Below are 17234 nucleotides of genomic sequence, written 5' to 3'. Positions count from 1 at the left end.
GATATTATTTTAGATGTCTAGCTGGTATATGAAGAGGTCTTTATCAGATAAAAAATTGCCAGTTATAGTCGACAATTGGAATGATATTGAAGATGATTGTGATGTTAAATAATGATGTAAATTTAGAAAATATAAACATATCAAATATTCCAGTGGTATTTGAAGATGAGCTGTGTAAATTCCATCTACAAGTTCTATTGAAAAGGATATACAATAGCAACAAGCTATATTCGTCCAAAAGATATTCGAACAGATGCTGTAGAACATTGGCCAACCTACTCTAGCGATCGAACCCGATGCAAAAAGCCAAAATGTAAAAAATTAACCTATGGTAAATGTAACAAATGTGGTTTGCACTTATGTTTTAATAAGAATTCAAACTGTTTCTTTCAATTTCTACAATAAAAATGTTATACTATCAAGGTACTTTATTTCCTATATATAATTTTACCCAAATGCACTTTGTATCAAATTTGATACATTACCGAAAATGTCCTGAAATTAAAAAAAATAAATTTAAATTTTTAGTACTAGAAGTTTTAGTACTTTAGTTCCTTTTTTGAATATAGGGATGAAAGTGGATGTTCTCCAGTCGTTGGACCAGATCATATGCACAACATTTACTCCAACATCTTCAGTCTCTTTTAAAACTTCTGAGGTGATCTGGTCTGCGTCAGCAGATTTTTTATTTTTGATTGCTTTTTCTACCTCTGGCTTTTGAATGTTTGGTTCTCTCTCTGCAGTGAACTTGTCGTGAATTGCATTCTGGGGATCATCTGTATATAGACTTTGACAATATTTTCTCCATACCTTAGCAGTCCCTTTCTCGTCACTTATAATATAATTGTTTTGATCCATTATTGTTTGTGTGATTGGTTTAAATTCCCTAGATCGAACTTTATTATATAGGTCGTAGGATTCATACCGGTTTGCATGTCTCTCTAGTTCTTCGCATTCTTCATTTATATGTTTATTCTTATCATCCCTACATGCTCTTTTAATTTGTGTATTTAACCTTGCTTATACATTACAATTCAAATTAATTAAGAGACTGCAAAAACACTGTTATAGTCGGTAGCGTATAATATTATTATAACAGAAATAAATATATAATAGTATACTTACAATTACATTCGGAATCGTACTTACCTAAGACAAAGAAATAAAAATTAGTACTTCGGAAGGTTTGGATCGATTGACAAATCTTGAAATATAATTTTAAAACAGTTTATTTATGGAATATTTCGACGGTTTATTTACAATATTTCATTTAGAGTCGCTTTCCAACCTTCGTCAAATTTAGACGAACATATGAAATTCAAGTTTTTCTAATTAAAGTTAAAAAGAAAGAAATAAAATAGTTGTTACGTCTTAAAATGTTGTGCAGTTTACTTATAGAAAGTTAAGTGATGTTCGTTTGTAATACCAGTAGGTGAATATATTAAAATAATTTTATTTATCAATGAGTGATAAATCATTCATGGTAACCATTCGTAATCTAATCAATATCGGTAAAAAACCGTCTTATATTGTAATTTACTATCTACCAGCTGACTTTACAGACGTTGTCCTGTCCTAACTATATGAGTCAAAAATAAATAGAAGTTGTTCTTTTTTCTGGAAACCAATATTTGGCGTCAATTTGACTTGGCCACTGGAATAACACAATCCAAGGTTAACCTTTAAACTTAATTGCCATGATATGTGAACACACCACGTTAATTTGTCCAATATTAACGATTTGCTGTAAACTGCAATCGACTGAATTATAATTGAATGCTGCTCGATGGGGATTAAACGCGAAATTTCTACGATCGATTTCGTTACATCTTAATTTTGCGTCTAGCGTTGCTAGTCAGTCTGACTTGCTAGTATATTTTTTTTAAACTGAAGCATTGTAAATTATAATACCTAACTTACTATGTCTAATTGGTGGCATTTTTTAAAATTAAAATTCAACTGAAAATAAAAAATAACCTTCTTTAGCGTTTATGTGTAGGGTAGAAGGGGGCTCCTTCAGACAGGGGGCAGTTTCAGACATGGATATTGTGGGTAAATGTAAGGACTCGGGTTGGCAACACCACCATCAAAACACTCCATTACTACTCACACTATTGTAGTTGAGTCTGTAGACCAGTGCAGTAGAGGGTTCATATTATAAAGTGAGAAGTTAGTTTTTGGTGGTTGAAAATCAAATTTTTGGATTGACGGTAATATGAGTTTTTGATTAGAATTTGAAGAAACTATTCTTAAAATTATTATCTTGAAATTTTCTTTTATAAAAAATTTGATTGTTGTACCATGCTACGGCTGTTAATATTTTTTCTCTTTTTGCTAATAGCCATACAGGCTGATGCGAGTTTGTAAATAATAAAAAAGAAAAATTTGGTACCAAATTGAGTTAGTGCAAAAAACTTTTTGCCAGAAACTGCATCACATCATGTATATTAATTATTTGTCACTTAAATACTTAAGGTATTTTAGAACATTAAAACTTATTCATATTTTTAATACGTACTTATTCTCAAAATTTTAAACAGAAGGCAGATGTTTTTAAACTTTAAATTAAAATGATTTCAACTCAGTTCACGGACACAAATTTAGACAGTTTCTACTAGGCAAACTTTTCCTTTAACGCGAGCTACACAATTTTCGTATATATAGAACAAAACTTTGTTTTGTTTGTATTTCGTTTTTGTTGTGAAATTTGAACAGAAAAGTTCAAATTTAATAATATTCGATAATTTTTTTAGACTTAAAGAGAAAATTTAAAATATGTTTTTTTTACATTTTCTGGACCTTGCTTTTTGTCTACGTGTTATCATTGACGTGCCTATAAGGTGACGTCAACTATGAACATTTTATTTGCATAGTAGATTGCTTTAAAAACTGAAAATAGATATATAACATGTCTTATTATGTGAAAGAGAATTAAAAATGTAAACGAAAAATGTCAAAATATATAGGGTGTATCATATAAAAAAACATTGTTGGTATTATATTTCCTTAGTAAGTTCCTTTAAAAAAATTTCTCGTGTACCTCTGAACTCTTTCATAATATATCGATCAAAGATTCCAATAAAGCTTTTCAAATTTTTTCTTAATAAAGAAGATGTATAATCCTGTCATTTTCAACATTTTTCAATAATCGCCCTGTCTCACTAATGTGGTGAGCTATTAATAATTTGATTGGGCAATCGTTACTTTAAAGAAAAAAAAAGTCATGACATCTTAACTACTTTTTTTCTATCTCCTTTATTTTTCGGTATATGGTCTTAATTTTAGCTGTAATGACGTCATAAGAAAATGTCTTTTTATGTTTTATTGTGGTCAGTAAACAATAAAAATATTAAGCTCACACACCAGCATATATGAATTTAGTTCAAAATTTTGAAGTGGAAATTGAGCGCCCAATAAATCTCTTTTCAGGAAATGAAACTTCCTTTAGAGCCCTTGTGAACGTAATTAAAACGCTAATGAAATCACTCTTCAACTTGTTGGGAAACCTTGCGAGTACGTTTTTAATTATTTTTTATATTTAGTAAACGTCAAGAATTTTGAAGTAATAAAGAATTATATTTGGGCGATATAAACTTTTATGAGTTAAAAATAAAAATTTGGAAAGTTATATTTGCTTCTAAGAACATTCTTTGTATTGCTTAAATTTATAAAATAATTAATATGGAGCATTTGGAATTTTAATATTTCTTTATAATATTGTTATAAAGAATATTACAATAAACTTAACGAAGTTAAACACAATATAAAGGAATATTTTATATAGAGCAATTTAAGAACAATAAAAATTAAGAGAACAAATACAAACACCAACAGCCTATAAATACAAGAGAACGAAAATCTGTAAAGAGTTATGCAAATCAAATGGAACAAAATGATGATATCGAAGAGATGGTCAATGATATTAAAGAAACGATTCTGGCAGTAAACAGGGAGGTTAAAACACAGATCAGAAAGAGAAAGCATAACGAATGAATGACGGACGAAATTATGGATCTAATGGAAAAGCGAAGGCAACATAAACAATAACGCAACCAACACAAATACAAACAGATACACAAAGAAATTCGCCAGAAAATTATGAAAGCAAAAGAACGTTGGATGGTGGAAAGGTGCAACGAAATAGAACAATTGCAGGAAAAAGGAGATAGTTTTGGACTACATAAGAAGATCAAAGAAATATTGAATATACACAAAAGCCACCACAGAACAAAAATATGCAACGACAGAAACGAAAACATAGAGTCAGAAGAGGAGATAGCAATGGCGTGGAAAGAATACGCAGAAAGACTTTTTAATGACGAAAGACCAACACAACCAACGCGCAAACTTCCTTCCAAAAACTTATCAGGGCCATCAGTAATGCGAAATGAAATAGAATATGCAGTTAGAACCACAAAGATGCATAAAGCAACAGGTCCAGATGAAATTAATATAGAAGCAATAAAACTACTAGACGAGGAGAATATCGAAATCTTGGTAAAGCTGTTCAATAGAATTTATGATACTGATTACATTCCGCGAGAATGGCTGCAGTCATCCTTTGTGATGATCCCAAAAACAGGTAATGTCACAAAATGCAATAAACACCGCTTAATCAGTTTAATGAGTCACTTGCTGAAACTCTTCCTTAGGATATTACACTCAAGAATGTACAAGATACTAGAAGAACTTAGCGGGTCAACACAATTCGGTTTTAAGGGAGGACTAGGAACAAGAGAGGCAATTTTATGTTTGAACACCTTAATACAAAACTGTTTAGATCAACGAAAAGATGTCTACCTCACCTTCATCGACTATAAGAAGGCATTTGACAATGTTAAACATGATATCATGATGGAACTACTACATAGGGCCAACATTGACCAGAAGAAGATCAGAATTATTCAGAATCTATACTGGAACCAAATGGCAAAGGTGAGGATTGATCAAGACCAATATACGGAAGAATTTAAAATCCGGAAAGGTGTCCGCCAAGGCTGCATACTCTCTCCGATGCTTTTTAATTTATATGTTGAAAATATATTTGCGGAAGCATTAGAAGACACGGAATTAGGCATTAAGGTGAACGGCATACCAATTAGCAACCTACCCTATGCGGACGACACAGTGATTATAACTGATAATTTGAAAGATCAGCAGTTATTACTTGATAGGGTGAATAGCATAGGTAAAAAATATGGCCTCAAAATCAACATTTTGAAAACGAAATATATGGTCATTAGCAGAAGCCCTCCAGAAAACCCGATAATATGCATAGGTGACGATCGTATAAAACGCGTGAAAACTTTTAAATACCTTGGCACCACAATCAATGACCAATCGGATCCACAACAAGAGATAAAAACCCGAATACAAATGGCAAGACAAGCTTTTGTGAATTCAGACCGCTCCTATGTAATCAAAACCTAAATTTCGAAATACGCTACAGAATGGTCAAGTGCTACATATGGTCCATCTTGCTTTATGGCATGGAAACGTGGACTTTGAAAAAAACATCTATCAACAAACTTGAAGCATTTGAAATGTGGTCATTGAGAAGAATGATGCTCATACCTTGGGTGGATAGAGTTCGAAACGATGACGTCCTTAAGAGAGCCGGCGTGGAAAGAGAACTCTTTGAGTTAATTAAAAAACGCAAGATTGGTTACCTTGGGCACATATTGAGAGGAGCAAAATATGAAATACCACAGTTAATCCCACAAGGGAAGATCGAAGGTAGGAGAGGAGCCGGCCGCAAACAATTATCCTGGTTAAGGAATATTAAAGAATGGACAGGAATACACAATACAGGCGAACTGTGTCACGCCGCCAAGAACAGAATTCTAGTAATGAGATAGTCGCCTACGCACTTTGGTGTATGGCATGTTAAGAAGAAGAAGTGCTTTATGTTTTTTAATTAACAATACTGTTACTTATCTATCTTTGAATTGTTGAAGTGTCTCAGAACTGTACATTACATTATCCTAGAACTGATTATTTTTGATTTAATAATGGAAGAAAGTTTTGGTACAAAAGTATTTAAAATAATTAATAGTAAAAAGCACAATACAGTTTTGCTTACAATGTCATCGAGTGCCATGGTCTGAGAACTTGTACGCACTTCGATGCGCATCGCCTCGCCTCGAATTTTCTTATTGGCTGGGTAACTTGAAAATACCATATAAATAGTTAAACACTTATAAATATTGGTGATTTTCAAGCCAGCCAGGTCAGTCCTTCTTGGGGTCTCCATAGCGCTCTAGGGGCTCTGCTTACTGTTTTCTTAGACTCTGTGGCTGAGTCTCGTTCTACTGTACGTATTGTGTTATTTTAACCCTAGTAGTGGTTATATACATAATACCTTGTCTTTTTAAAGACAAGGTAATATTAAACACAGCGTTTTTTGTGGGTTTTAAGGGTTTTAGGCCCTTATTTATCCCCGAAAAGACGACAACAAAAGAGATTCTCTCCCTTAAAAATTTTAAAGTGTTTGTCCTTTTGTGTTTGACCATTTCCAAGGCAGATGAAAATCTCCTGCTTATATTTGAACGAAGGATCCTGAGAAGAATATTTGGTGGTATCTGTGAAAATGGTGTTTGGAGAAGGAGGTACAACTACGAGATATATCACAGATATAAACATATATTTGGTGGTAAAGACGTAGTATCCTTTATAAAAATAGGAAGACTAAGATGGGCAGGACATCTGGCAAGATCACAGCAGAACAACCCTCCTAGAAGAATCCTTATGTCACAACCTGTGGGAAGTAGAAAAAGGGGTAGACCAAAACTCAGATGGAGGGATGGTGTAGATGAGGATGGTAGACAAATAGGCGCAGCAAACTGGCAACAGTTGGCAATGGATAAAACTGACTGGCGTAATAGACTTGGGAAGGTCGAGGCTCTTTTATAGGGCTGTAGCACCAATGATGATGATGATGTTTGTCCTTTTGTAGTGTAGTGTAATGTTCAATTTTATGTTTATGACATTCTGTGATTGTTGGATAGGCCAAAATTGACAAAATGCACCTAAAGATGCTCTAGGAAGCGGCTTGTTACTGTTCTCAGCTTGTTTCTGCTCATGTAAAGCAGTTTCTCTGTTCTTTTTCAATGAAGTCTACCAATGAAGGACGTAGTGGGGTTTAGAAAAGCATAGGAAAGATATAAAGAGGTACAAAATACACTGATAAAGAAACAACACAATAAAAAAGTCATACGAGACTAGAAGAAGAAAATAAGCTAAGGTAAAAATCCAATAAAAAATCTAATAGAAAATATGTTCCATAAATGTCACAAAAATTGTGTTAGATGACATGAATGCTAGAATAGGACGAGAATGAAGACATCAGTGTACGAAACAAGCAGCAGAGATGAAATACCTCAGAAGAACGATAGGGGCAACAATAACAGAAATGAAAAAGTAAAAGACGACGGACTTAAAATTAAATCGTTGCTTGAAATCAGAAAGAAAAAAAAATTGACGTGTTTACCCAATATAACATGGGGGGATTAATAGAAAAGTAAAAAGTGTGGGAAGCTAAACCAATAGGAAAAAACAGAAGGAGCAGACCTATATAATACTAGAACAGCGACATTGTAGAGACCTTACAAAGTAAGTGTAAATCTTGGAAAAAAGAAATACATATCAATACATATATAATAAAATAGCACAGAATACAGAAGAATGGAAAACATGTATCAAAAGCTAGACGTACCTCCTCCATACCTAACGGTAGAAAAGGAACCTAAAAATGTTTTCAATTTTTTTATTTATTTTTCTGTTCGAGAAATATTCCACTCAATTTACATATATGTACTGCAAAAATACTGCATTAAAACCAACATGATATTGTTTCATTTAATCATGTTGTCAGTAAAAATTGCATAGGGATATTTTTGTATTTGTTTGTCTAAAATATTCCAATTAAACAAATATAGTTTTTATACGACATGCTTTTACAAAAAATCGTTGATTTCTGCACGTTACATTTGATAAAGTAAATTTTAAAAAATAATTTCAGAATTTTTTTAAATTAAACAATAAAGTTAAATAAAATTTGGTATTTGTGAAGTACCTATTAATCTATTTACTGTTTTAGTAAAAACTGCTTACATTTATAATAATTGTCTTACTAGGCCTAATAATATTATCAGACTAAAAGTTTTGTTCATTTTCTTGCAGCTTCTTCGCTCCGATTTTTGTTAATTAGCAAAACGAGACTAAGCAAGACGTCACTTTTAGATTATAACACTTATTAAATATGTAATCAAAACTTATTATGGTTGAGTGCCGACGCCAACGGTTAAATGAACAGAGTCGAGAATAATAGAACGTTGTCAGGCGCTAAGGGATAATCATTTATCATCGGTAATTAGCACTCCGTAAGTTGCTAGGTGTTTCTACTATAAAATGTAATATGATTGTTATACAATTTATTATGTTTAGTTTCTTATCTCTACAGGTTATTAACGTATCATCCTATCATCTGACAGTAATATTGAAATAATCTGCAAATTACGAAAACAGATATCGAGCACAGTTTTATTAATTAAATCTTGCCCAAGTACTTTCGCTTCTAGAGCATCTTCAGGGGCATCTAAAATAAGCCAAGAAACGTTTTTTCAAGTGAGAGAAGATTAGTTAACTTGGAAAAATCTCAAAGTTGATGGTTGATAAAAAAATTTTATATAACGTTTCAGACTTTCTTCGTCAAAAATGTTGGCTATTAAGAACATAATTAAGAATATGTGTGTGCAACCAAAGTTGGTGTGCAACCATAGTATACAAACCAAGGCATTAAACACAACAGCGCTAGCCAAACATTCTCTGAAATATAGCCATTCTTTTGATTTTGAAAATGAACAGATTTTGGAAAAAGAACAAAATTACAACAAAAGATGCATATTGAAGGTGATTCACATAAAAAAAAGTTCCAAATTCCATCAATAAGAAGACTGACATCAAAGATCTTTCCAATATGTATCATAATTTAATAAATTGAGTTGTTTTTTAAATGCACTATGGCAGATTTTTAAAATACGATCCTGAACCACTCATACTTTAAGATATCTGCCAGATGTCATCTGTCAATGTCAGATACCAATTTTTAATCCATGTTAGACTTATTAAAAAAGTGTAAACATGAAATTTAATGTTAAATGTAATGCTTACAGTTTAGTAAAGTGCTTATTGAAAATGGCAAATTTTCCGAAACGGTTAAGCAAAATTTAAATAGTTTTATTTACATCAGAGCGACAAACCCAGGAAATAAAAAAAGTTTCTTTTTAAATATACACGGTCAGGAAATAAACTATATACAGTTGGTCCGCTGTATCTTTGCACATGTATGAAATTATTCATGAACTATTTTTAAAGTTTGTCTCATTTCTACTTACAGAATTTAACATGTTGAAATTAAGCCGATTGTCCAACATTTAATAATACATCAGACAAAGACAGTAATATAATAACAGTCTGTGATAAATTCTCGTGATTGAACCTGCTTATTGTCAACTTCACAGCGTTATGGTGTTTACAAAAATTATATTGATATTGTTTAATTTTCCATTACATTTGCGTGCCTTGAGTCTATAAATTTTCTCAAAAAGAGTTGTTATAACGACTTACTGTTTACTTAGTATTGGATTCCTTGATATAAGTATAAATTTTGCAGTTAAATTTTCTTACCTTTAATTTGACGTATCATTTTTGAATCTGGCTAAAACTCTGTCTAACGGATCGATATAAAACATTATTTGTTGTCATAAATATCAAACAAATATCAAACAGAATATTTTTTAAGGTTTTTATTTTTAGAATATGCCTGGAAATACATTAAATTCTCAATCCCATCAACTCATGCTGAATTTGTATGGATATTTTGATATGGAAACAAGGAACAGAGGACCCTTATTGTCATCTTTGGCTTGTGTTCAAGAGGTACCTATTGTAATGAATTGTATGTTGTTTAATAATTTACCTATCATGAAATTGTTTTTTAATTTAAGAGGGTAGCTGCTGCCTTGAAAATATCACGGCGTACACTATGTACAATTAAAAAACGAAAAGAAAGCAATCCTGTCCTTTCAAGTCCAGGCAAAAGTAGACGTCGACGTAAAAGGTAATTTGCCTGAAGGAACTAAAATGGCAACACGAAACACTGTGTACAATATGTATCTACAAAGTACGTATAAGTTGATATTGTACAAAATTAAAACGATCTGGTTTATACCCCAGCCAATAGATGTTTCACATCAAAATTAACACATCTAAAATAAAGTTTCACAATTATTACTATTTTAGAAAAGCATGTTAGTCTACAAAGTTTGAAATGTGAATTAGAGGAAAAAGAAGTTTTTACTATAGGAAAAATATCCTTGAGCATTGTACTGAGAGATAGAGGATTTAAATATAAAAATGATGACAATCGAAGATCATTATTCGAACGAACCAGTATTGTTAATTTAAGAGCAAAATTCTTTCGTAAGTACTTTAAAAACCTGGATAGTGTGCATCCAAGAGAACTTGATTTTTAAATGAAACATGGATTTATTCAAAAGGAAATATAACAACTTCCTGGCAAGACACTAGTAGCAAAAGTGTACGTAAAACCAGAAGGTTTTGATGGTAAACGTTTCATAATTGTTCACGTTGGTTCTTCTAAAGAATTTGTTTCTGAAGCAAGTTTATTGTTTTGTTCTAAGTCTAAACATATTGATTACCATGGAGAAATGAACAACGACATTTTTACTAAGTGGATAAGGACACAAGTAATTCCCAATTTAGAAGAAACATCGTTGATTGTAATAAATAATGCTTCATATAGTGTTCTTTTAGAAAAGCAACCTACCACTGCTTCAAAGAAAGATGAAATTGTTATCTGGCTGACAACAAATAACGTCCAATTTGACCCAAAATTTACAAAACCTGAATTATTACAAGTTGCAAAAATGAATAAAAAAAGAAAATGTGTATGTTATTGATGAGTTACTAAGAAAGCATGGTCATGAAGGATTCAGACTACCACCTTATCATTGCGAATTCAACGCTATTGAATTAATTTGGGCAAATTGCAAGTCATATTACAATAAGCATATTGGTAGGGACGGCTATTCTGATAGTGCTGTTAGAAATATGTAGAAAAAGGCGCTTAATCAATGTAATGGAGACATTTGGGAAAAATGTGTAAGACATACTCATGAAATTATTCAAAAGTGGTGTATCCAAGAGCAAAATATAGTTGATATTGATATTCAACCCATCATAATAAATCCTGGAGATAGCTCGGATTCTGAAAGTGAAGAAAATTTTAATTTTGATATTTTGTTTTTTTTTCAATTTATTTTAATAATTTAGTCATTTAGTCATATTTGTGGAAATAGGTTGTAACAAAGTAATTGACACATTCTTTAGGCTAAACCAATGAAACCTTTTACACATAACTTTTCACACTTTATTTCGGAAACTGCAGAGAAGTTCGATACACAAGTAAAAAAAAATTGATAAAAACCAGCTAGCTGAGTTTTTAACATCCAGCACAATAAATAAACAAAAACAATCACTATAAATACGTTTAACGGGATATTAAACATTTCCTAATTATTTCATGAATCTAGAAAAGACTTACATTTTTTGATTTAAACACTTTGATTTAATTTGCACAACTATGATGTGCAAAGATACAGCAAACTGAGTATATATATATATATATATATATATATATATATATATATATATATATATATATATATATAAGAATCTTTTTAAAAACCCGAACACATAATCGACATTCACTGTAATAACGTCAAGCAAAATCGGATATGACAATGGAAATATCCTTACATATTTGTGAATATTACATGTTGCCGTCATTCCACCTATCCATATAATATGCGATTCTGATTTTATTGTAGCTAGATATGTGTTTCGATGGCCTTAAACGGTAAAAGTTTTAAAGCGGAGACAGCAGGTTTTTACGACAAGGACAGTACAAACTATAGAACAACGTTTTGAATAGGTTTTGTAAAAAATAGGGTAAAGAAAATTTATTAAAAGCTTAACAACAAAATATTAATAAAATTTAACTTAAATCTTGATATTTTTATTTCCTAACAATGTTTTTTCTATGAGAATCAGTTTAAAAACTTTATATTAGATTAGAGTCTTTCGGGGTACACAATTTGATTATGGTTGGGAGTATCATTTTTTTAAAACACACTTACTCGATAGATAGATAGATAGATAGATAGATAGATAGATAGATAGATAGATAGATAGATAGATAGATAGATAGATAGATAGATAGATAGTTTATTTGACTGTAAGATACAACAAGGTTTACAACAAGTCAAACTAAAATTATAAATATTAATCATTACAACAAAATGAAAACAATACATTAAAAATATTTAAAACAAAATACATATCAAACGTACAATATGGACATCATAATATAATTAAAATAACATTAAATTTGGCTATGTTGCAGCTTGGGCATTCACAGATACACTCTGGTAATATTCACTTAATGTATAAGGACACATGGTCACTAGGTATTCTTTGACTTGGTTTTTAAAAGTTGTAGTTGAAATAATGTTTTTAAATTTTTGAGGAAGTTGATTACACAGTAGTAAACCACAGACAGTAGATGACTTCCTACTTATTTCTAAATGTCGATAGGGTACTACAAACTGTCTCTTATTTCTTGTGTTGTGTGAGTGAATATCACTGTTACACAAAAAAGCTCTTTTATTTTTATGAATTAGTATCAATAATTCCAAAATGTAAATTCCATACACTGTTAATATATTCAAATCTCTAAATAGGTTTTTACAATACCAACCATACGGAACACCTGCCATACATCTGACAATACGCTTTTGGGCCTTGAAAACGTCCTTTACACTAGAAGAGCCACCCCAGACAGTTATACCGTAACTCATTGTCGATTGTACCTCAGCAAAATAAAAATGACGAAGGTGTTGCAGACTAAGTATTCTACCCAAATTTCTCAATTGATAACATTTAGGATTGAGTTTTTTACATACATTCCAACAATGAGTCTTAAAAGATAAATGAGAGTCGAAAGTCACTCCTAAAAACTTCACATCACTACAACTCAAAATACCCTCACTTAGAAATACTTAAATCAGGTTTAGTAGAATTTGAACGGGATGTAAATGATAAAAATTTAGTTTCGTGAACGTTGAACAGGAGCGACTGATTACTGGACCAATCAGAGAAGGTCTTCAGTGAGTTTGTTATTTTATCTTGTAAAAAATTTATGTCTTTATCGCGATATAGCATTGTTGAGTCATCAGCATAAACTGATGCAAATGTATCAGACATTACATATGGTAGTTCATTAATATACAAAATAAATATTATTGGGTCCAATATGGAGCCTTGTGGTACTCCATTCTTATTAACAATATATGGATATACTGAGTTTGCCCTTTATTTTAAAATAAATATTTGAAATAGCGTAAAACTAGAGATAGTTCAATATCATCAAATTAGCCAGTAAGACTTAAACACAAGTAATATTTTTGTATGGATCTATATTTTCAATATTTTTGTAAGACTCTATATGGCCCTATAAGTTAAAAAAACTCGACATTATATACCAGAAAACTGTTTAAATGGCAATAATTCATTAAAAATGTTGCCCATAGGTTTTTTGTTTTCTTTTTTTTTTTTCAGGGGAAATTTGTTAGGTGTTTGGACTTGAGTGGATGACATTTTCAGTAATTTTGTAGTTTTATGTAATTTTTATACTAAAAAAAATTATTGTTGTTTTTTTCCTTAATGAAATCCATTAACACTATAAATAATTGTTTTACTATTTTTTGTTACAGTTAATGTTAACCCGACATAGCTCAGCTACATATTCTAAGTTCATTGCACTACATTTTCTTTTTGAGCCAAGTTTACTTCTAGATAGCGTGTATATTATCATACACAAAGCGTATAAGACATATGGACATATGACAAAGAAAAAATCCTTACATATTTGTGAGATATTGTTTTATACTATTGGATTGTGTACCCGGGTGAGCGCCGGACACCGCCGCTGGACGTTGTAAGTCACAATAATCAGTCACAAGTGCCGTGCCTTTTTTCCAAACCACCCAAATAAAATACATTTTTATTTCTTTCCATATAATCAACCGCACACTACAGGCGGGTAAGCGCAGATGAGCCTGGACTAGTCACTCGAGTTTATCTCCGGCCATTCACTAAACAAAATGTCACGAACCTTATTGATGATTTGCTGGTTTGATTCAAGCCTCTCCTAGATAGAAAAAAAGACCATTAAGTTTCTAAAGGCCGACAGAAGCATGGTACAAAAGCTGAAAGGACTGGGAAAAAAAAGTCGAGATCTACACTCCGATTACCCTGAGAATAGAAATAACAAGAAAAAGAGCTTCCAGACAAAAGATGTGATTATTGCGCTACTGGAAGAAAGAATAAGGAGTGGACAGGCCACCATCAAACCAAGAGAACAAAAGGGCGTAGTCATAATAAATAAAACTAAAGAAAAATCCGCAGACATGATAAAGGAAATTAAAATAAACCTGGCAGGAACAAAACATGTGATTATCAAGAAGACAGATAAAAAACCAGGGGATATCTCTGGACAGGAAAATAGCCGAGAAAGTAAAGAAAATACTTTCGGGAAAATAATGCTTGTTCATAGTAATAGTCCCACACAGTTCGGTTTCAAACAAGGATTTGGCACAAGAGAAGCTATTTATAGCTTAACTGTCCTACTTCAGATCAGCAAAAAGATGTCTTCCTATGCTTTAAAGATTAGCAGAAAGCGTTCAATTGTGTTAATCATTCCGAATTAGTAAGATTGCTCCAGGAACGTTCGATAGACGAGAATGACCTTAAAATCATAAAGAACCTTTATATAAATCAAGTGGCATCTGCGAGAGTAGGACTGGAATATACATCATATTTCTCAATCGAAAAAGGTGTACGACAGGGTTGTGTTCTATCACACCTCCTTTTTAATCTTTACTCTGAAACGATTTTCAATAGAGCCTTAAGTGACACTAAAGATGGAATCAAAATCAACAGACAGAATATTAGTAATCTTCGCTATGCTGATGATACAGTCATAATAGCTGATAGCCAAGAAACGCTACAAATATGTAGCAGAACGCGAAATATGCAATTAAATATAAGAGTTAACAATGAGAACCTTAAGTTCAGATATCTCAGTAGTTGGATAACTGAATATCTAGATCCAGACATAAAGATACGTAACAGGATTGAGCAAGCCAGAACAGCATTTACTAATATAAGAACCTTGTTAAGCAACAGCAGCCTTAACTTAACGCTTCAATATCGCTTTGTAAAATGTTACATTTACTCCATACTGCTATATGGTGTAAAAACCTGGACCATAAAGGCCAATGTGATAAACCGATTGGAGGCCTTTGAAATGTGGATATTTAGAAGACTACGTAAAATTCCCTGGACATATCACACAACAAATGTCGAAGTATTAAATCGAATTGGCAGGGAACGAGAATTGCTCCCAATAATAAAAGGAAGAAAAACTGCTTATCTGGGTCATATATTTCGAAATTCCAGTTCTTAAAGCTTATTATGGAAAAAATACTCATGGCTTAAAAACATAAGGGATTGGACAAACCTCGATGCCCATGCACTCTTTAGAGCCACACAAGACCGAAAGGAGTATGCCAGAATTGTCGCCAACATCCACTAATTGGATAGGGCACCATAAGAAGAAGAAGAGTAATGACAAAAGGGGGCACTGTCAAAAAAAGGATATTATTACAGAAAGTTGCACTCGACACTACGGAAAAGTGTTAAAGAAAGCAGTATAGGAAGCGCCAGGTAAGGAGCAGGTCTGTAATGTAGTCAAAGTCTGGACAGAAGGATGAGGCGACGCAAAAAGTATGGAGAGCGCCATAATAGATATCGACGAAGACGCTGCTGAAAACTCTTTAATGTAAAAATAATACAAGTGAACTTTACATTTTTTCGGGTAGTACAAGGAAGGACAAAGATGCCCAGATATAGGAGATGCCCTGACTTTGGACACAGGTAATGGAACTAAGAAGGCGAAAACAGAAAAAGGTGCTTTACGATGTGACAACGAGGCTCATTTGACTGCTAAATGCAAGAAAAAAACGATATGCGTCAATTATAATGTGTCCGGTTACGTAGCAAACTCGAGGAAGTGTCCTAGATCCAATCATCTGGTTGAGGATAGGATCGCTTAATAACGCAAAGGAAGAATATATGATCGTTCGAATGGAAGAATTGTAGCTAGTGTGCTGCTATTTTTTTCGCTAACATTGTAGTCAATTTCGGACTTAGAAAAACGTAATAACAGAGGAGATCGTTTGGTAGAATTCTGAGTAGAAAACAATAATTTATGTGTGACAAACACATTCTTCAAACTACTCAAGCGTCGTTTATATACTTGATGTCACCAATAGATACTTAACAGAAGATTAAAAAAAATGAAATCGATTATAAATATAACATTTACTCAAAAATACCGAAACTCAATCTTTTACTTCTTCTATTTCTTGGAGATCTTTCGATCTGTTTAATTCTGAAGCTGTCTCTGGTTAATTTCCTGGGAAGTAGATTGCCAACTATCCCTCCATCTTTTAGGTGATCTTCCGGGAGGTCTTGAACCGGGCGAGTTGTTTTCTAGGGCAATTTTTGGGAGTATATTCTCATCCATTCGTCTAACATGATTGTACCACATCCTCTTACGCTGCCTTCCCCATCTTACAATATCTTGAATTTTGCACTGCTCTCTGACGTTTGTGTTTTTCACCCTGTCTCTTCTTGTTTTGCCCACTATTGTTCTTATGGTTTTCATTTCGGCAACACTTAGCATCTGTTTCGTTTCGAAACTCAATCAAGATAACTAACCACTACCTGAAGCAGATGTCCCCTCATATCTTAACTTACTAATCAGTGACATTAAACTGAAACATAAAAAAGTAAAATGCCAAAAACCGAATAACCGAATACATACTGACTGAATTCGAGATCATAGACTAAAAATTTGGTTTCAGAAACAACCTTGAAACCAGAGAAGCATTATTTAGTCTGCAGGTCCTGTTTTAAAGCTAAAGGGATATAGAACAACCAGTATATGTGTTTTATCGACTTCGAAAAGGCCTTTGACCGGCTCACCCACGAAAAACTGATAAGTGTCTTGAAAAAGGTAGGAATTG

At 32.4% G+C, this 17234-nt stretch overlaps 1 protein-coding gene across 1 annotated transcript; it reads right to left on the bottom strand.

Annotated features, from left to right (window-relative positions):
* Positions 1 to 516: 516 nt before the first annotated feature.
* LOC140446693 (uncharacterized) lies at positions 517 to 858 on the bottom strand. Its single transcript, XM_072539289.1, has one exon. The coding sequence runs from the start codon at positions 856 to 858 to the stop codon at positions 517 to 519; it is 342 nt and encodes a 113-aa protein (XP_072395390.1).
* Between the last annotated feature and the right edge of the window lie 16376 nt (positions 859 to 17234).

Source organism: Diabrotica undecimpunctata, chromosome 7 (assembly GCF_040954645.1).
Source record: "Diabrotica undecimpunctata isolate CICGRU chromosome 7, icDiaUnde3, whole genome shotgun sequence".
NCBI classification, from domain to species: Eukaryota; Metazoa; Arthropoda; class Insecta; order Coleoptera; family Chrysomelidae; genus Diabrotica; species Diabrotica undecimpunctata.
The sequence above is the reverse complement of the archived record's forward strand: the minus strand, read 5'-3'. Positions and strand labels throughout refer to the sequence as shown.